At 44.9% G+C, this 21,360-nt stretch overlaps 1 protein-coding gene across 1 annotated transcript in view; it reads right to left on the bottom strand.

The window, feature by feature from the left end:
• Positions 1-4,791: 4,791 nt before the first annotated feature.
• Positions 4,792-21,360, bottom strand: part of cep170aa (centrosomal protein 170Aa) — a 73,319-nt gene continuing 56,750 nt past the window's right edge. Inside the window, 9 exon segments of the mRNA XM_029685296.2 lie at positions 4,792-7,280; positions 7,464-7,515; positions 7,641-7,734; positions 7,839-8,095; positions 8,513-8,723; positions 10,733-10,988; positions 13,448-13,492; positions 13,807-15,375; positions 15,510-15,645. Coding sequence (XP_029541156.2) covers positions 7,018-7,280; positions 7,464-7,515; positions 7,641-7,734; positions 7,839-8,095; positions 8,513-8,723; positions 10,733-10,988; positions 13,448-13,492; positions 13,807-15,375; positions 15,510-15,645 — 2,883 coding nt within the window. The 3' untranslated portion in view covers positions 4,792-7,017.

Raw genomic sequence — 21,360 nt, 5'->3', positions numbered from 1 at the left:
AATCAGGTGAGGGACAATAAATAAAACATCATGTGGACACTTGGCTGGAGCCAGAAACACAGCAGAGGTTATTTTAGTTCAAGCGCCACATGTGTATCTGGCTGCAGCCATTCCAAGGGTTATCGTTGCACATTAAAACAGTTATGATCAGACAATTACACATGGATTATTACAGGGCAACCACAATGCAATGTAACTGGGGTTACTAGAAGACAAGTAGAGATGGTTGAGCTAGATTAGAAGAACATGATCATCTTGACAATTACAGCCCGAACCGATATGTTTTTTGGGGTCTGATACAATTATTTGGGGGACAAAATGATAATATTGGTGAACCGATATATCGGTTGGCTCTATTGACAATCTCCATGGACCTTGACTGGTCCCATACAGTGTGTGCTGTAGCCAACTCTTCTAACCCTAGGGCTGCGTTTACACAGGCTGATCATTTTCTGATCTTTTTCCACTTTAATTGCTCCTTTGACCGATCAGATCAGCTCTTCTGTCAATAATTGGGCAAAAGATCAGAATTGGGCTGCCTGTGTAAACGCAGCATAACAAACACAGAAAGTTGGCTAAAGCACAAACACACTGGACCACCAGGCTAACTGGGGCCATTGGAGTTGAGACAAGGTTCATACCATGTCTTTCTTGACCCTCATGGAGACAATATGTAGTTCACTGTACTGTAGGTCCTTGGCTGGGTTCTTCAGCTCTCTGTGGTGCTCACTGGTGCAAGACAGGAGTAATGGATTAGCATCACACACATTGTAACGTGATTGTGTGTGGGTGTGCAGTAGTGAGTGTATGTGTGTTTGTCCATAGTGCAGAAATGACCTCAGGAGGAAAAACGACCGTGAACACTTTCTTCCACAGATCTAGAGGGTTTTTAGCATGCAGAGTCCCAATGTCGACATCAGTAATTGGGGGAGAACCTGGGAAGTAGAGTTAGATCAAGTGTATCATATTAAAATAACAGATACAGTAAGACCAAGGAGCTGATCGTGGACTACGTGGGGTGCACACCCCCATCCACGTCAAACAGGGCCGCAATTTGGCATGGTCCCTCAGATCCTCAGGAACTTTTACAGCTGCACCATCGATAGCACTGGTTCTATCACCACCTGGTATGTCAACTGCACTGCCCTCAACCGGAAGGCCCTACAGTGGGTGATGCAGACGGCCCAGTGCGTCCTTGGGGGCGAGCTCCTAGCCATACAGGACGTACATGACAGGTGGTGTGTGAGAAAGGCCCCAGCCACCCCAGACATGGACCGTTCTCCATGCTGCCGTCCGGCAGCCTGTGCTAGTTCATCAAGGCTCAGACCAACTCCTATACAACTTCTATTCCCTGGCCATAAGATGGCTGACAACTACTGCTTTCTCTCTCTCACAGACTATCCACACTGACTCTATGCCCATTCACAGGTTTCTACCCCCCCCCCCCACACACACACACACACACCGCCAGTGACCGCTGCGCCACTCCTGCTACTGTTCACTATTACTCCTGTTTATATGTATATATAGTAATATTACCATAAGTATTTATATATTCCTGCTACCAGTCACTTTTCAGCCCTGTTTACATGTATATCCTACTACCAGTCACTTTTTATGTATAAACCTACCTCAACCACTCGAGTACCCCTGCACACTGAATAAGGTACTGGCTCCGACTTGTCTATATTCACATTTTTAAAATGTTTTCCCCTCCTATTTTCTCTTATCTATATCATTAACACTATTACTGAATTGTTGGGACAGAGCTCTCAAGGTAAGAATTTCACAGTACTGTTTTACACCCGTTGTATCCCGTGCATGTGGCGAACAAACTTTGAAACTATCATGAACACTGTTGGAGCTAGGAACACAAGCATTTCGCTACACCTGCAATAATCTCTGCTAAAAATGTGTATGTGCCCAATAAAATTTGAACAGTACAGCACTAACACTGCAGTACTAAATGTTACCACAAGGGGAGGCTAGACACAACACAGTTCACATATCTGGCTGATGAGTCCATTCCAGCAGGAATGATCTGAGGCTTACTGAGATCGGAGGACATGGATTTCCTGTCAGAATAGCAGGAAACATGTAAATCTGTGTTGATGTTGAATGACAGTTGTAATTCAATATACTGGGCCTAAGTATTGTGCTCTCAAATGTTCTGAAACATTGACCAACTGTGGCATTGATAGACGGAGGGGAAAAAAATAAAAATAAAGTTATCTTACCCATTTTCTGTCCCAAATGCTAGTTGTGTGAATAAGCTCTTAGTTTTGGACATTAAGCTCTCAGACTCGCTACTGTTGAACAGCAGGTGGAAGGATGGACAGATGTCGAGGCAAAGAGAATAGACCGATGAACAGTAGATTTAAAGACAGCGTTGTGTGATTAAACAAACTGTACCAAAATATTCATTGCATTTGAGATACTTGTTTGATATAGCCTACAGTGAAATACTGATATGCAAAGACACATTGGCAATGGGGTTGATGACTATTAGGCCTACAGGTCTTACCATCAAAGAAGCTGTGTAGTAATGGGCAATAAACCGAAGGGTCTTGCAGATCACTTTCCTCTCCTCGGAGTCAAAGTCCTACAGAGAAGATGTATTTATCCATCAATATGATCACTTTTCACAAAACATGAAATCAATAGAAATAGCCGACAATTGAACTAGATTCTTCAGGGTGAATATTGTTTTTCAATGCCTTTAAGCTGAGTGGTAGAAGTATAAAACACATCTCACCTGAAAGATATTAAACTTGCTGCCGAAAATCAGCAGTGGAACAGAGAAGGGGTTGATCAGCTCTCCGTCCTAACGACTGGGCCAATTGTGCATCGCCCTATGGGACTCGCCAATCACATCCGGTTGAACTACAGCCTGGAATCGAATCAGGGTTTGAGGTGATGCCTCTAGCACTGAGATGCAGTGCCTTAGACCGCTGTGCCACTCGGGAGCCCCAAATCTGGTTTCTTCATCTGCAGGATTGACTAAGAGGGGGTTGGAGGGGGTGCTGAGAAGTATTTCTGTCTGTAATAAAGCCCTTTGTGGGGAAAAACAAATTCTTATTGGCTGGGCCTGGCTCCCAGGTCCACCCATGGCTGCACACCTGCCCAGTCATGTGAAATCCATAGATTAGGGCCCAATGAATTCATTTCAATTAACTGATTTCCTTATTTGAGCTGTAACTCAGTATTTTCATTTTGGCCCACATTTAGCTAATTTTCTCATCTCCGAAGCATTTGATCTCAACACAATTTTCTGTTTCCATAACTAGAATCTGTCATGAACAGAGTTGACTAGGTTTTGTAGACTTTAACTTTTGCCAAAGTTTCAAAAAATTTGCGGTCTAAAGAGTGTAAGGCTGAACTGAGTTATTGTACACGCGCACTTCACAGAGTAGGCGTTCCCTAATGGAAATATGCAACTTCATGGTGGAATGTATGGGATTAGAATGAAGACAGAACTACTTGAGTTTGTATTTTGAAATTCGTGGTCCACATTGAGATGCGTTGTTGCAAGTACAATTCGCAAATGTGTAATTACATTTTTGCAAGCTTGTGTCATGATGTGTGAAATAGTTAACAACGGTCGAAAACTCGTAACTTGATATTTGAATATATTAAATAAGATTTGCAAGTATAATTTATTTTCAGAATCAGAATTATTAAATCCATTTACGAGTATGAATATTCTGCTGTGAATCAAAAATACACTTGCAGATTTAGAATCTACGAGCGCTCAGAGTTCTGTCACTGTTGTCACGTTACCAAGAGATATTTAAATTTGTAAAATGTTTTGTAAATTTGTAGATATTTGCAAGTGGAAATGTGATTGGTACTCTGGATCTTTTACTCCTGACCAATCACTCCCCTCTGCCGAAACTGCCTAACCATTGGCTGGATTGTTCCATCAATCAAATCTCAGGAAGTAGCTCCAAATATGAGCAAGAGTGGATGAGGCAAATTAAACGAAAACTATCTACTTGAAAGTATTCGTCTCTTTTATCTGTGTACATCCATTTTTGTGTGTGAAAAGGCATGGCAGTAGTTTGTTTATCATGTCGAATATAATGGTACATTTCAGACGAACTTCAGACCAGTGTTAACAAGCTGTTCTCTGACATTCGTCCTAGTTTTACTATCAACTGGCTAGGGTAAAATGAATATACAGTACCAGTCAAAATTTTGGACACACCTACTCATTCCAGTTTTTCTTTATTTGACTATTTTCTACATTGTAGAAAAAGAGTGAAGACATCAAAACTATGAAATAACACATATGGATTTATCTAGCAACCAAAAAAGTGTTAAACTCATCAAAATATATTTTATATTTGAGATGATTCTAAGTAGCCGCCTTAATGACAGTTCAAAATGCAGAAATACAAATTGTTGAAACTGTTTGCTCCCCTTTCTACCAGATGTGACATATAGGTCACATTGCATAACTATTGCTAGGTGTGTTTATTTATTTATTTGATACATATGTTATTTGGGGTCCCCTTGGCCAGTCCTAGTCACTGCTTCATTTTCATTGAAGGAAAACTGGGTCCATGGAATAAAATGGTAATAGTTCAATAAGTAAAAACAGTATCAACAATCTATGTTCAGTTCATTTGTAGAAGTTGGTTTGGTGTTTGTAAAGGACCTTTAAAGGACAACCACACCTCAAGTATTCCAGACCGCTCTGCCTGTTTTAAAGTTTGAATGGCATTTCTATCTTAACTAATTGGATACCAACCTGTTTTGTTTCTCCAGATAAAAGAAATGTCAATCGGGGATGGATCAACACTTTTTATTTTATTGAAAATAAGTAACATATGTAAAATAACAAAAAACATAAAACACATGAATTGCAACAACAAAATACATTGAATGAACAACAAAATAAATAAAGTTGTGGTTTATACAAAACATGAAACAGAAAAGTAAAACACTGATAAGATAACAAATGTGTAAACTTTAAAAATAACCCCCCAAAAAGTGTACTGAGCACTTAATTCTTACCATTGCTTTCTTTAAAAAAATGTCATATACTGACAAACATGAAGGTTATGGTTAAGATAGTGTACTGAGAATAGCTACACAGAGGCAAGGCATCTACTTCTGATATCTGTTGTTGAATTTAGGTTTTTGGTTTTGTCCTTTTGTATCCAAAAACCACTCGTGGTGACACTTGAAGAGCCTTTGACACATTTCATATGTGCAAAATTATATAATTTCAGCCCACTACTTGATGATTACTCATAATTTAAAAAGAATGCCATTCTACTATTCAAACTGGGCACTTAGTGACAAAAAGTCTGTATACAAAGCAGAAAAGATGGAGAGCATGTCTTCTGGTACCTAACTTCACTATTGCTTAAGTGTCTAAATACCGTTGCACTATCTTGAATTATTTTATACTACAACACATAACTTTACATGGAAAGGCTTGTACAATGGTCAGGCTAACCCTCCAAAAGGAACTACAGAGAAGCAGCAAACTCAACGAGGAGGTCTAGGTCTATACACACATAGCGTATGAGTACATAAAAACATCCTCCCTTATGGAAATGTAGAAGAGTGAGCGATTCAATGTCAGTAAAAGGCTTGCGAAAGAAATCAAATGACTTTATGATCATCATTCATACGTGAAGTAATGACAGTGGCCACAGCGAATGACGCTTTGACAGTAAAGCTCTTTGCAGTCATGTTGTCTGATACAATTTCAAAAAGTCCTTGTAAATAAACACTAAACAGACAGAGGCCCCTTTGAAAGAAGACCCACCAGCTTTCTCCAACCAAGGCCATTCAGGGTGGACATCTTGTAAACTATTATGGAGTCCAGAACAAGAGCATGTTACTGTATGAAGTGTTACAGTAAATAAGGCTGATTCAAAACAGCCCAAGCTGAAACAAATAGGGTCATAGTCAGATTTTCGTTTCCACTTCCAGTTTGCAAAGACACCACATATCAAGTAATGCAAATCATATGAAATATGTCACTCAGGTCAAGGACCAGGCTTAGGCTACATACAAGCAGCACTGTACTGTAACATAGTTTAAAATTGTACTGTAATATAGTCTAAAACCGTTTCAAACAGTATCAAAATGGTTTTGTGTGAATTGCATATCACCATAACAATCTATTTGATTCGCTGGGTACATAATTGCTCAGAAAAGTTTAAATTCAGTATTTTAGTCAAATGTGTGCAGAAAACAGATAGAAAACATATTACCAGCAAAACAGATAAATTGCCATTCAAAATACAATGCGTAACATTTCTTGAGTTTGCTCCACAGTACAGTTATTTCACTTCAGGAAACTTGGCTCACATAAAAAAAAAAATCTGTACTGTTAGCTTTGGTAAGTTTTAATTACTATAGTAAAAGAAGAACATTTGTTTCCTGAAAGCAATTGTTTTCATACAATCGACAACTCCTACTAAATTAGTATGATTAATTACGATGACACAAACAAGTTTTCCGAAAGAGAACGCTCTACTCAGTCGATCTTGTTCCTAAATGTCAATGCTACTTGTTGCGACACAAATACAAAGTGTTCACTGTTTAGCTGGTGCCAGTACGAAGGGTAAGAAGAAAGATGGGGAGGCACTCTAGAAGTTGTCTTTACCACAGCGTGTGTCTGTGGCCAGTTTGCATAGAGGAGGATGGTAACCAAACTCCAGAATGCAAATATGCCTGGCTAGGGTTCGACCACACACATTGCTGACTGCCACTCCTCTGTGTGTATCAATTGATGCGAGCTGCTTGACTTAGTGGTGTTGTTCATGTCCATTGACATTAATAAATAATATGCCATTTAGCAGACACTTAGTCATGCGTGCATGACTGTACGTCTAAAGAGAAGGGAAGAAATCCTGCTTAAGGCCTGTCCTGTTAGGTTCTGACATACAGTAGACTGTAGGGTGGTGGATCTTCATTCAGAAAAATTCAGAAAGAGGGGAAATTGTTCTTTGAGGCGGGTGTTCTACATATGAAGCTGCACAGAGGGTGTGAATGTCACTTCTGGGGGATGGCACTCTCTTCTCCACCGGGGTGGATGCGGTTGAATTGCAGGCCTCCCAGGTCTCTGGTTGACCCAGACCCTGACCCCTCAGTGGGGGCTGAGGAGGCGGTGTTGCCCCTGGCTGAGGCTGTGGGGCCTGGAAGGGCCTCCTGGGGCCCCTGAGAACCAGGAGTGGGCTTGGGTGTAAGGGGGCTGGTCAGGCCAAGGCTGCTCAGGGCATCCAGGGTGCCGTCAGGATCCACCATTACATTTATCACTGAATGAGAAATACAGGAGATTGGTTCAAATGGGTGAGCTTGTGTTTGATTGGGATCATACAGTATATGATAAAGCAAGTGGAATGTATATAGTGAAACCTAATGTGTTTATAAGTCTGGATCTATTTGCAATACTACTGCCCACAGAGTCTTCTTAGTGGTGGTCTACCATGCTATCTTACCTTGTAGCTGCTTCTCCACTCTCTTCAGCTCCACGAGGATAGAGGAGATCTGCTGTTCCAGGAGAGAAAAGGGGAAGGCAGGGACACGAGAGAGGAATAAAAGGTTGCTTCGTTATGACAATTTATTTATAAAAATAAACAAGGAAAAAATAAATTTATAACCCGTTTCTTCCTTACCTTGTTAGAGGTTTTTAGAAGTGGTATGTCGCTCTCAGATCGGAGTTTGCTCTCAATCTCATCCCAATTCCTGTCCTTGTCTTTGAACAATATTCTGGAAAAATCATAGACCATAAAGTTGCTTTGCTTAATATCTCCTTGATCTCTTGTGAATGTCAGATCTTCAGATATGAACAACTTAAAGAGCTTGATTGTTACCGTATTTTTCCTGCTGTTTTGTCAACAGACTGCCTGATTTTAGCTGACAGCTGAGAGACAGATGTGAGCAGTAGACTGTCCACCACCGCCTCATCCCTGTTCCATGTGCGTCTGCGGAGGGCAGAGTGGGAGTCCAGGCTGTCTGGGGCGCGGGGACGGAGCTCCACAGGGCGTCCGTTTATCTCAGGGGCCTTGTTCTGCACCATGGGAGGGATCTTCCTGAAGTTGAGGCTCTCGTCAAACACACGGTCAACCAGCTGTGAGGGGCAGAGGAAGACCTTGTTAGTTATATGGGGCAGCTATATGATTGTTAACCATGAATGGAACTTTTATACTGTATCTTCTCTGTATGAATGTATGTATGCTATGGCCATGCTACAGATTAACTAGGTTATCATAGTTATGACTTACATAGTTATGAATTAGGTATTAAAGAAGTTGGCAGGGAAAGATCAAAGAAAGCTTGTTAAGAGAATGCAAATACACCTTTTAGTCATATCTGATCAGTATACAGCAGGTATACTCAAAATGGGATACAAGAAATGCCAGTTCACAGTCCACACCTTCGGCAGCAGATCAAAGACAAAGCGACGCTGAAGCAGAAGCCATTGAGCGTTAGTAGTTTAGAAAAGGAAGGAAGGAAGGTAGGAGAGAATAAAGTAAATGTCAAGCACCTTTTGCTTGCCCTCCTGCGTGCGGCCTACCTCTTCGCGGGTATCGATGGCGGAGCCGGGCGTCGTGGCGGCGGTGCTGACCGTGGTGCTGGGAGCCGTTCCAGAGGAGCTGACCGAGTCGATCTCTCCGGCCACGTCGTGGATCTCCCGGGCGAGGATGGCCAGGTCCTTGGCCAGGTCTTGACTGATCCTACGCACACAGGGAAATAACCTATGATACATCAGACGGGCTGCTGGAACTGGGCAGAGAGTGACACTTCAATAAATCAGTACACACAAACAGATGCCTCACAATGATATAAACCAAGACTACTCATTAGACATTGAGAAACATCTGCATGTCAGGCTTAACAAAAAGCAATTAGTTTAATGTATAATTAACTGACACAGCACAACTCATAGAACCATTCTACATACTGTCCACTAGATGGAGGTAGGACCATTTTCAATGTGAATTAACAATATTCACTTGTAAATGATCACATCCTTTACAAGCATTTTATGCAAGGAACCTGAACTTCAAAAATGCTTCACTAAGAGCTGCTTACGATAACCTAATATTGTCCTCCATTACTTTAAATGTCCTTGTCTGATGCGTAAGAAAGTCCTTGTGCTTGCTCTATGAGGCTGGTTGAATCAATCCTTTTCTCACTGCTGTCTGCTCAGTTCAGTCTCCCTGTGACTACTAGGTCAAGTGGAAGATATGCAGGAAGAGGAGGGGTGCATGGAAGAGGAGAGAGACAGTGACTGATGATAAACCAACCTTTCCATGCAGGAGAACACACGAGCTCTATGTCTAAGATGGTATGGTTCTATCTCATGACCACCATACTGTGTGAAAGTCCCTGCTGAGTCGGGAACCATTTATTACAGCTTCACAGAACAGAGTCCGTTAGAGTGGACTTACTAAAGATGACCGTTGTTTGATCAGAGAGAAAACACTAAGCCATTCATTGGGAAGCCCTATCTACAGATAGTATCTTATTTACCAATTGTGCCATGTCCATGAGGCATATAAACTGAACTGAACTTCCTTGTGGATTCAAATAACAAATATTTGTGATATGAATGAGTAAAAGTAGATGGATTCTTGTGTGTGTGTTTGTGTGTCCCCCAGCTAGCACATTTGGTTCCATGGAAGTTGTGGGAACTTGTGTTTTTTGTTTCCCATTAGTTCTGGGAATGAAGCCATACGTTTCCAGACTGGTAAAACTGAACGTTTTTTAAATTAACATTTTGCCTGTTCTGGGAGTGTACATTTTTAGGTTGCAGGGAGGTTCTGACAACTATTTACTATGGTTCCCTGAAAGTTTACGTTCTGAGAACAGAAATGAAAAAGGTAATTAAATAATGTTCTGAAAACATGTTTCAATAATGCTTTTAATAATGCTGCTAGCTTAGTTTGGGTTAACTGTTTTGAACTCCATGTACAGATAGGGCACATGGAAATGAATTTGCTAAGGCATCAGTCATATTGATTTTTTATTGTGGCACTGTGTCGGTGAGATTCAAACCTAGGATCTTCTATTATCTATCCATGGAATTAGTCCACTGCACCACCAGGATGGCGCTCACATGTCATGTTTTTTCAATTCATGCAAAGCTGTTAATTTTAGTCTATTCAAACAGACCCCATTTTAAAGGAAACAATCACTCATTGAGATCAGGCGTGGCCAATTAGTGGGGGCAGCGAACTCACCTGAACACACTTAACAACATAGATGGGAATTTCAGTACTTCAGCATAACGTTTTCTACAGGTTTCCTTATGGTTCTATTTAAAGTCATGTTCTCAAATTGTTCTGAGAATGTTAAGAAACACCTTTCTTCTGTGGGAATTTCAGTTCTTCAGCATAATGTTTTCTGCAAGTTTCTCAGAACACAAAAAACATTAGTAACGTTCAAAGAACGTTCTAAGAATGTTATTTAAAAATATGCATTCCGTTCTCAGCTTCAACAAAACTCTTTCTATCTTCTAAGAAACATATGGTTCTCAGAACATTATGTACTAGCTGGGTATCCTGTACCATTCCCAGAACGTTGTGGGAAGGTTGTATGCAAAATAACCATAGGATAGCCACGCTCTCACCAAGCTCTAAGAAACATATGGCTCCTTGAACATTATGCGCTAGCTGAGGTGTGTGTATATGTGTTTGTGTATGTACCCGTGCAGTCTTGTGTATGCATGTGTGAGTATGTGTAAGTCGGAGAAGATGAGTACCTGGCAATCTCCTCGCTGTGAGCAGTCCAGTCCTTGATGTACTCCTCCTGCTCTCTCATGCGGTGTTTGAGGACCATGCCTCCAGGGCCAACCTGACCAGAGTTAAGGCTGCTGGTGGAGCCCCCTAGTCTGGTACCCCTCAGGACCGAGTGGGGGCGCAGGGTGCGCCCAGGTTTGGGGGAGTTCCTGTTGGAGCCAAACTCCTCCTCTGAGGTGGATCCGTACTCTGGGGGCAGCCGTCTCCACCTGTTAGAGGCTAAGGTCAGGGAGAAAGATATAGTTATCAAGAGATCATTTCTGTTTTGTTTGAAGTTATTTCACTCACTCAGAAAGCACCGGATGCTCACAGTGTCTAAAGCATTCTATCTTAAAGTTAAAGCCAAGCAGATTTCTGTAACTCTGACCTCTAGACAAATCATAGACAATATATTCTATAGGCTGATAGCCTGACATGAGGCTGGTGGAATGTAGGCTGATAGCCTGACATGAGGCTGGTGGAATGTAGGCTGATGGAAAGTGGTCTGATAGTGGAAATGTATATGGTTTTAACAGTGGCACATAATCAAGGTATACTACTTGCTCTCTCCCTCTAGCTAGACAATATTAACATATATTGTTATAGTAAGTTATAGTATTGTCGGAAGTGGCCACAGTGTCCCCCGACCCCCTTGACTCAGCCTCCAGTATATATGCTGTAATAGTCTATGTGCCAGGGGGCTAGGGTCAGTAATTCTCCTGTTTTATCTGGTGTCCTGTGTGAATTTAAGTATACTTCATCTAATTATCTCTTTGTTTCTCTCTCCCTCCCCTCCCAGAGGACCTGAGCCCTAGGACCATGCCTCAGGACTACCTGGCCTGATGACTCATGGCGGTCCCCAGTCCACCTGGTCGTGCTGCTGCTCTAGTTTCAACTGCTCTGCCTGCGGCTATGGAACCCTGACCTGTTCACCGGACATGCTACCTTGTCCCGGTCCAGCTGTTTTTGACTCTCCCTCTCCCTCTCTCTCTCTACCACACCTGCTGTCTCGACCTCTGCATGCTTGGCTATGAGGTGCTGATCTGTTGCACCCTGTACAATCACTGTGATTATTATTTGACCCTGCTGGTCATCTATGAACGTTTGAATATCTTGAAGAACAATCCGGCCTTAATGGCCAGGTAATCTTATAATCTCCACCTGCATAGACAGAAGAGGACTGGCCATCCCTCAGAGCCTGGTTAGTCTCTAGGTTTCTTCCTAGGTTCCTGTCTTTCTAGGGGAGTTTTTCCTAGCCACCGTGGTTCTACATCTGCATTACTTGCTGTTCGGGGTTTAAGGCTGGATTTCTGTATAAGCACTTTGTGAAATCTGCTGATGTAAAAAGGGCTTTATAAATACATTTGATTGATTGTAATGTATCTTCCTAGGTAGGCCTGAATCCAGTGCTTGACTGTCTCAGTTTCCTGTTTCCAGTGACGACACTCTTTAAAAAAAAGTTGCTCTCTAGAACCTAAAAGGGTTATTCAGCTGTCCCCATAGGAGAACCCTTTGAAGAGCCATTTTTGGTTCCAGGTAGAACCATTTTGGGTTCCTTGTAGAAACTTTTCCACATAGGGTTATATTGTACATGGAACCCAAAAGGGTTCTACCTGGAACCAAAAAGAGTTCTACCTGGAACCAAAAAGGGTTCTCCTAAGAGTGTACTGCTCTGTTAGAAGGTGAGGTTACTGCCACACTCATGGTTGATTAGTTACTCATCTTAGGGAATGTGTTAAGCCATCCCACTGGGCAAAAACTGGTTGAATCAACGTTGTTTCCTCATCATTTCAACAACAAAAAATCGGTGTGATAATGTTGAATCAACATGGAAAACTGATTAGATTTACAAAAAGTCTTTTTTCCCCCAACTTTGAACCTAAATCCAATAACACAGTGATATTTTGTTTGTTTGTTGATTTCACATTGAATTCACGTTAGCTGACAACTCAATCAAATGTAAAATTAAAAATAGACGTTGAACTGATGTCTGTACCCAGTGGGATCACAATGTTACATCTGCGCCTAATGGCCTAATGTAGCCTGTACATGGATGACCTAATGCTCTCTCTCTAGATTTCAAATATATCAATTGGATTCACTGCAATAACATTTTACTTAACTACATGACAAGTTCTAAAATGCTATGACAATGTCTTAAATGAATATTTCCACTAGGCGGAGTACAGCCACCTAGTAACACAATCCAGCGCTGCCCACAACATTTGCTCGTCTTGCATCAGCAATGATGTTAGGTTGGCTCAGTAACACGATGTAATCATTTTGGCTCTGTAACTCTTAGCTTATTGGCAATTAAGACTGAATAAAAGATTGGTCAGCGGGTTTGGGCAAATAACAATTCACTTCTATCCAATTTGAAACGTGTGTCCATAGTAATTTAGGGTACCTCTACATCTAACAGACATAAACAGTTCCAATAAGATATAAGGTTGGAGTAGAGCATTAGGGTTATCATTGTAGTGGCAGGTTGAAGAGAGGGACACATCACACACACACTTAACACACCACACTAAACACACCACACTAAACGCACCACACTAAACACACCACACTAAACACACCACACTAAACACACCACACTGAACACACCACACTAAACACACCACACTGAACGCACCACACTAATAAACACACCACACTAAACACACACACACACAGAGCTCTCTCTGGTACAGTACCCATGAGCTCCTCCTCTGAAGGCTCAGGCTCAGGCTGAGGGCTCTCTGAACAGGACAGACAGCCAGACAATGAGAGTGATTTACACTGATCACAACACACACATGGACAAGGACAAACAATGACCAAGAAAGGACAAGAAGCTACTCAAAAACTGTAATGATGTAATAGTGGAAAAATTCGAAACATTCCTTTACACCAGAATGGCGGGGAGACAAAGGGCTGGGAAAAGAACACACATAGCATTTGACTTGCTCCTTTACCCCTTAACTGTTTTTTACATTAAATAATAGAATACTGAATGTTTCAAGCTGTACCTTATATCAGAGGGAATGTATCGGAGATGAGAGCAGGATCTCACCTGAGGGAGTGCTGTGGATGGAGGGGCTGATTCTGGACTTGGCCTCTGTCAGCTTGGATACACTGTTGGCCCTCATGCGAGGAGCCATTTTGTTGTCGGTGGGGGTGGAGGAGCGGAGTCCCAGACGCAGGGCGGTCTCTGCAGACAGGCGAGGGGAGGAGGTGCTGCTCCGGCCCACAGTACACTCTGAGTCACTACGGGCCGAGATGGAGCCCAGCCGCGTCCTCCTGGGCTGGGCCAGCATGTCCAGCCGCGAGGGACCTTTACGACCAGACGGAGGCTTTGATGTGGAACTGGTGGTGGACACCTCGGAGGCCACAGACATCCTGTCTGCATCAGGCAGGTCCGTGTCGGACGTGTCCCCCAGCCGGGCCCGGCGGAGCAGGGACGTTCTGGTAGGCCGTGGCTGGGGCAGAGAGGCCTGTTTCCCCAGAGAGGAAGCTGTGGCGGCCTGGAGGGTCTTACTGGACTTACTGGAGCTGGTCTTGCTGCTGGATTTGGCCTCCAGTTTTGAATGTAGCAGGTCATCCGTAGAGGTGAAGTGGCTGCGGCCGTACGAGCGACTATACAAACTCTCCTGGTCAGAGGAGAGGATGTCGGAGATGGGGAAAGACGAGGTCTGATCGTCATCCGTGAGGTCCTGGGATGGTTGGCGTGCCCGCGAGGAGGCAGGCTGGACGGAGCGGCGGACATCTGGCCGGCTGGGATCAGTTCTGGTCTTGGTCTTTCTCTCCAGGCGCTCGCGGGCGTTGGTGCTGGCAGCGGTTTTGGAGGTTGAGCTCAGGTTGCTCTTCTCCTTGTGCAGGCTGCTTAGGGAGCGGCGTTTCTGGTGGGCTGCTTTCTTCTCTCCCTCCCCTGCTACCTGGCTATAGGTGCTGGCCGTGTCCACGTCTGACTCGGGGGAGATGGAACCTGCCCGGTTGGCTCTGTCCAGCTTGTTCTCGTCCCTCAGCTTGGCCTCCAGGAAGGCCATGACAGCCTCTGTGTCCTTCAGCAGGGTGGCTGTGTCCATGCTGCCCACAGAGTCGCTGCGCTCGCGGCCCAGGACACCAGCACCACATTTGATCCGGGGGATCAGCTCAATTGGCACCACACCACTGGGCTTCTCGATGGTGAAACTGCCCTGGCGAACCAAAGGTTTGCCCCCTGACTTCTCCCCCCCGTCCACTCCTTCTTTGATGTGGTGCTGAATCCTGTCCTCCGCCCGCCTCCTTCTCTCCTCGGACCTCTTCTCACTGCTGCTCATAGGTCTAAGAGGGGGCTTGGAGGAGGCCTGTAGCGGGGACTTGGTCTGTTTCTGTTTGCCCTTCATCATATCCCCCTCCTCTATGGAGGTAAAGCACGCCCCGTCTCCTTTATGCTCCACCTGGCTCTTCTCCTGGGGCTCCGTGTCCTGTTTCTCTCCGATCTCTGAGCGATGCAGGCCTAGGCCGGACAAGCTCTTCCCTGGCTTAGCCCGGGGGTCGTCGATAGGGAGCTGGGGGAGGGTCCTGCGTTTGCGCTCTGTGAGACTGGAGGTGGCAGAGCTGGCGCTTCGGATGGACACGCCCGACTCAAAGGCATCCGCTTCTGGCAGAAATAAACAAAAATAGTAAAGCAACATTTCTAGTTTTCTGCTATTATGTGAAGAAAATACACCTTCACAAATACAGATGCAGATCCACATGATCCTGGTTTTGATAAATATAGGAGCCCTACTGTACCTCTCTGCTGATGGACGAAGGCAGGTGACTCAGCCCCAGACCCTTCTGGGTCAGTCCTGGTGTGGTTAGCAGATAGACTGGCCCACTGAGACACCCAGCGACTACTGCCCACTGCCACCGGGTTCTCAGACACACTCTGACGAGAGAGAGTGAGAGAGAGAGAGAGAGAGAGAGAGAGAGAGACAGTTATCCTAGTCTCTCTTGACAGACTCATGGCACTTCACCCCATTCAGAGATACAGCGGCTATGGGAAGAGACAGTTAACCTAGCAAATCAACACATCCCTGCTACTGGCCACAGAGCTGGAGGGAGTATCCACATGTAGCAGGGAGGACACAGAACACAACTCTGCTGCCATTCATTCACCTCTGAATGGTCTTATGTTTCAGTGATGAGCCTGAAGAGTTCAATCATATTCATTATGTATTAGCTGATTCATATTTTAAACTAAGCATGGTCTAAGCAATGATCGGTCTCTGGCTATATCCGTTTTTATTAGTACACTCTAGTGCTACTGAGGAGAATATATTGTTTTCACAAAGCCAAAGTGTATTCCTTTGCATGGAGTCCTATCAGAAAGTCACAAGCTAAAGCAGAAATAGTAACTGAACAGAATAGAAGAAATAGTACTGAACAGAATATCGAGATCAGGGATCCACATAGACTATTGTAGCCTACTGTATATACAGTCTCCGTCCTCCCCTCGTGCTTGAATGGAACTTGCCTGGAGGGGGAAAAGTGTCATTTCTCATCGCTCTATGAACTAGGTCAGGTCCTGAGTGGCCTACTCTGTCAATAACAAGGAAGTGGTCAAGTCAGGGAGTGCCTGGCTGACACAACTAGTCCACTACTCCCCTTCCAACAGAGTCATCTTAATTCAATCAGGAGCTCCTGCTTTCCTCCATTTAGAGTAAATAGATATGCCACTTTAGACAGGCCTCTGTCACTCATTTCTGTTTTGTGCATCATTCCCCTCAGAACGCGAAAACAATGGGAGTTCCACTGGAAAATAAATGCTATTTTGGCATATTAACACTCAACAGTCTTCAGAGGCTGTCCCGTCCCTGAGAAGGAATCTGAGGGTCACAGAAAAAGACAGCGAGCGACTCCACCCAAGTACGTCAGGGTCATAGTAATGAATCTCAGTAATGTTTACATTTCTCAAGCATCACATCACTGAATGAGATACAGTTGAAGTTTACATACACCTTAGACAAATACATTTACTCAGTTTTTCACAATTCCTGACATTTAATCCTTGTAAAAATTCCCTGTTTTAGGTCAGTTAGGATCACCACTTTATATTAAGAATCTGAAATGTCAGAATAATAGTAGAGAGAATGATTAATTTCAGCTTTTATTTCTTTCATCACATTCCCAGTGGGTCAGAAGTTCACATACACTCAATTAGTATTTGGTAGCATTGCCTTTAAATTGTTTAACTTGGGTCAAACGTTTTGGGTAGCCTTCCACAAGCTTCCCACAATAAGTTGGTGAATTTTGGCCCATTCCTCCGGACAGAGCTGGTGTAACTGAGTCAGGTTAGTAGGCCTCCTTGCTCGCACATGCTTTTTCAGTTCTGCCCACAAATTTTCTATAGGATTGAGTTTGTGGCTTTGTGATGGCCACTCCAATACCTACACTTTGCTGTCCTTAAGCCATTTTGCCACAACTTTGGAAGTATGCTTGGGGTCATTGTCCATTTGGAAGACCCATTAACGACCAAGCTTTAACTTCCCAACTGATGCCTTGAGATGTGGCTTCAATATATCCACATCATTTCCCCCCCTCATGATGCCATCTATTTTGTGAAGTGCACCAGTCCCTCCTGCAGCAAAGCACCCCCACAACATGATGGGATGGGTGTTCTTCGGCTTGCAAGCCTCCTCCTATTTCCTCCAAACATAACAATGGTCATTATGGCCAAACAGTTATATTCTTGTTTCATCAGACCAGAGGACATTTCTCCAAAAAGTACAATCTTTGTCCCCATGTGCAGTTCAAACCGTAGTCTGGCTTTTTTATGGTGGTTTTGGAGCAGTGCTGGCCGCTCTTCCTTGCTGAGCGGCCTTTCAAAAAAGACTCGTTTTACTGTGGATATAGATACTTTTGTACCTGTTTCCTCCAGCATCTTCACAAGGTCCTTTGCTGTTGTTCTGTGCTTCCGGGTTGGAGCGATCTGGTCGCATCCGCGCTTCGGTCTGCAGGTTGTATAACTTTTTCATTACATTTCATTACATTTCATTATAGTACAACGGTCTGATTTGTCTAATCTTAGCAATTTCCTCTTAGCTAGCTACATAGTCGTCGTTGTATCAAAGATAATTGCGTAATTATCGTATTTCGTCGTCTCCTATCTGTCCAACACGTTCACCGTCTACCGTAGCACTGTAGTACTATCACACTCAACTGAACGTCTTGATTAGTGTAGTGTTAGCTAGCTACATAGCTAGCTACATAGTTGTCTTTGCTGTCTTCGTATCCAAGATAATTGTGTAGCTTAGAGTGTGGAGTCTTAGAGTGATAATTGCGTTATTATTGTATTTCGTCGCCCTCCTATCTGCCTAGCAGCTAGCATACGTTCACCGGCTACCGTAGCACTGTAGTAACTATCACACTCAACCGAACGACTTGATTAGTGTAGTATTAGATAGCTACATAGTTGTCCTTGCTGTCTTCGTATCCAAGATAATTGTGTAGTTTAGAGTGTGTAGTCTTAGAGTGATTATCTTAATTCACCGAGGTTAGCTAGCCAGCTATTTTGTCGTCCTTAACGTAGGAGACACTCCTAGCTAGCCAACAGCCAGCCAACGCCTACTGAATTGAACTTTCGCATTCCGGTCGCATTCCGCGTCGCTCCACAGGTAGTATCACTCTTTCACTTCATTTCATTACAGTCCCAACGGTGTGATTTGTTTGATCGTAGCTAGCTACATAGCTAGCTACATAGCCGTCTTTGTTTCAAAGATAATTGTGTAGTCTAGAGCGATTTTCTAGGTTAGCTAGCCAGCTATTGTCGTTCTCCTACGCAACGTAACGTAACCCAACACTGCTAGCTAGCCAGCTAGCTCCCGATAAGCAGCATTGTAGAAACTTCACACTCAACGGTACGACTTGATTAGGTAGTGTCAACAACGCAGCTAGCCTACCCCAGCAGTACTCTATCATTTTAATCATTTTAGTCAATTAGATTCTTGCTACGTAAGTTAACTTTCTGAACATTCGAGACGTGTAGTCCACTTGTCATTCCAATCTCCTCTGCATTAGCGTAGCCTCTTCTCTAGCCTGTCAACTATGTGTCTGTCTATCCCTGTTCTCTCCTCTCTGCACAGACCATACAAACGCTCCACACCGCATGGCCGCAGCCACCCTAATCTGGTGGTCCCAGCGCGCACGACCCACGGGAGTTCCAGGTCTCCGGTAGCCTCTGGAACTGCCGATCTGCGGCCAACAAGGCAGAGTTCATCTCAGCCTATGTCTCCCTCCAGTCCCTCGACTTCTTGGCTCTGACGGAAACATGGATCACCACAGACAACACCGCTACTCCTACTGCTCTCTCTTCGTCCGCCCACGTGCTCTCGCACACCCCGAGAGCTTCTGGTCAGCGGGGTGGTGGCACCGGGATCCTCATCTCTCCCAAGTGGTCATTCTCTTTCTCCCCTTACCCATCTGTCTATCGCCTCCTTTGAATTCCATGCTGTCACAGTTACCAGCCCTTTCAAGCTTAACATCCTTATCATTTATCGCCTCCAGGTTCCCTCGGAGAGTTCATCAATGAGCTTGATGCCTTGATAAGCTCCTTTCCTGAGGACGGCTCACCTCTCACAGTTCTGGGCGACTTTAACCTCCCCACGCCTACCTTTGACTCATTCCTCTCTGCCTCCTTCCTTCCACTCCTCTCCTCTTTTGACCTCACCCTCTCACCTTCCCCCCTACTCACAAGGCAGGCAATACGCTCGACCTCATCTTTACTAGATGCTGTTCCTCCACTAACCTCATTGCAACTCCTCCAAGTCTCCGACCACTACCTTGTATCCTTTTCCCTCTCGCTCTCATCCAACACTTCCCACACTGCCCCTACTCGGATGGTATCGCGCCGTCCCAACCTTCGCTCTCTCCCCCGCTACTCTCTCCTCTTCCATCCTATCATCTCTTCCCTCTGCTCAAACCTTCTCCAACCTATCTCCTGATTCTGCCTCCTCAACCCTCCTCTCCTCCCTTTCTGCATCCTTTGACTCTCTATGTCCCCTATCCTCCAGGCCGGCTCGGTCCTCCCCTCCCGCCTCCGTGGCTCGACGACTCATTGCGAGCTCACAGAACAGGGCTCCGGGCAGCCGAGCGGAAATGGAGGAAAACTCGCCTCCCTGCAGACCTGGCATCCTTTCACTCCCTCCTCTCTACATTTTCCTCCTCTGTCTCTGCTGCTAAAGCCACTTTCTACCACTCTAAATTCCAAGCATCTGCCTCTAACCCTAGGAAGCTCTTTGCCACCTTCTCCTCCCTCTTGAATCCTCCTCCCCTCCCCCTCCTCCCTCTCTGCAGATGACTTCACAACCATTTTGAAAAGAAGGTCGACGACATCCGATCCTCGTTTGCTAAGTCAAACGACACCGCTGGTTCTGCTCACACTGCCCTACCCTGTGCTCTGACCTCTTTCTCCCCTCTCTCTCCAGATGACATCTCACGCCTTGTGACGGCCGGCCGCCCAACAACCTGCCCGCTTGACCCTATCCCCTCCTCTCTTCTCCAGACCATCTCCGGTGACCTTCTCCTTACCTCACCTCGCTCATCAACTCATCCCTGACCGCTGGCTACGTCCCTCCCCGTCTTCAAGAGAGCGAGAGTTGCACCCCCTTCTGAAAAAACCTACACTGATCCCTCCGATGTCAACAACTACAGACCAGTATCCCTTCTTTCTTTTCTCTCCAAAACTCTTGAACGTGCCGTCCTTGGCCAGCTCTCCCGCTATCTCTCTCAGAATGACCTTCTTGATCCAAATCAGTCAGGTTTCAAGACTAGTCATTCAACTGAGACTGCTCTTCTCTGTATCACGGAGGTGCTCCGCACTGCTAAAGCTAACTCTCTCTCCTCTGCTCTCATCCTTCTAGACCTATCGGCTGCCTTCGATACAACCATCAGATCCTCCTCTCCACCCTCTCCGAGTTGGGAATCTCCGGCGCGGCCCACGCTTGATTGCGTCCTACCTGACAGGTCGCTCCTACCAGGTGGCGTGGCGAGAATCCGCCTCCTTGTGCTCTCACCACTGGTGTCCCCAGGGCTCTGTTCTAGGCCCTCTCCTATTCTCGCTATACACCAAGTCACTTGGCTCTGTCATAACCTCACATGGTCTCTCCTATCATTGCTATGCAGACGACACACAATTAATCTTCTCCTTTCCCCCTTCTGACGACCAGGTGGCGAATCGCATCTCTGCATGTCTGGCAGACATATCAGTGTGGATGACGGATCATCACCTCAAGCTGAACCTCGGCAAGACGGAGCTGCTCTTCCTCCCGGGAAGGACTGCCCGCTCCATGATCTCGCCATCACGGTTGACAACTCCATTGTGTCCTCGTCCCAGAGCGCTAAGAACCTTGGCGTGATCCTGGACAACACCCTGTCGTTCTCAAATAACATCAAGGCGGTGGCCCGCTAGGTTCATGCTCTACAACATCCGCAGAGTACGACCCTGCCTCACACAGGAAGCGGCGCAGGTCCTAATCCAGGCACTTGTCATCTCCCGTCTGGATTACTGCAACTCGCTGTTGGCTGGGCTCCTGCCTGTGCCATTAAACCCCTACAACTCATCCAGAACGCCGCAGCCCGTCTGGTGTTCAACCTTCCCAAGTTC

The sequence above is a fragment of the Oncorhynchus nerka genome, linkage group LG16 (genome assembly GCF_034236695.1).
Source record: "Oncorhynchus nerka isolate Pitt River linkage group LG16, Oner_Uvic_2.0, whole genome shotgun sequence".
Classification (NCBI taxonomy): Eukaryota; Metazoa; Chordata; class Actinopteri; order Salmoniformes; family Salmonidae; genus Oncorhynchus; species Oncorhynchus nerka.
Note: the sequence above shows the minus strand (reverse complement) of the source record. Positions and strands in the feature narration are given on the sequence as shown.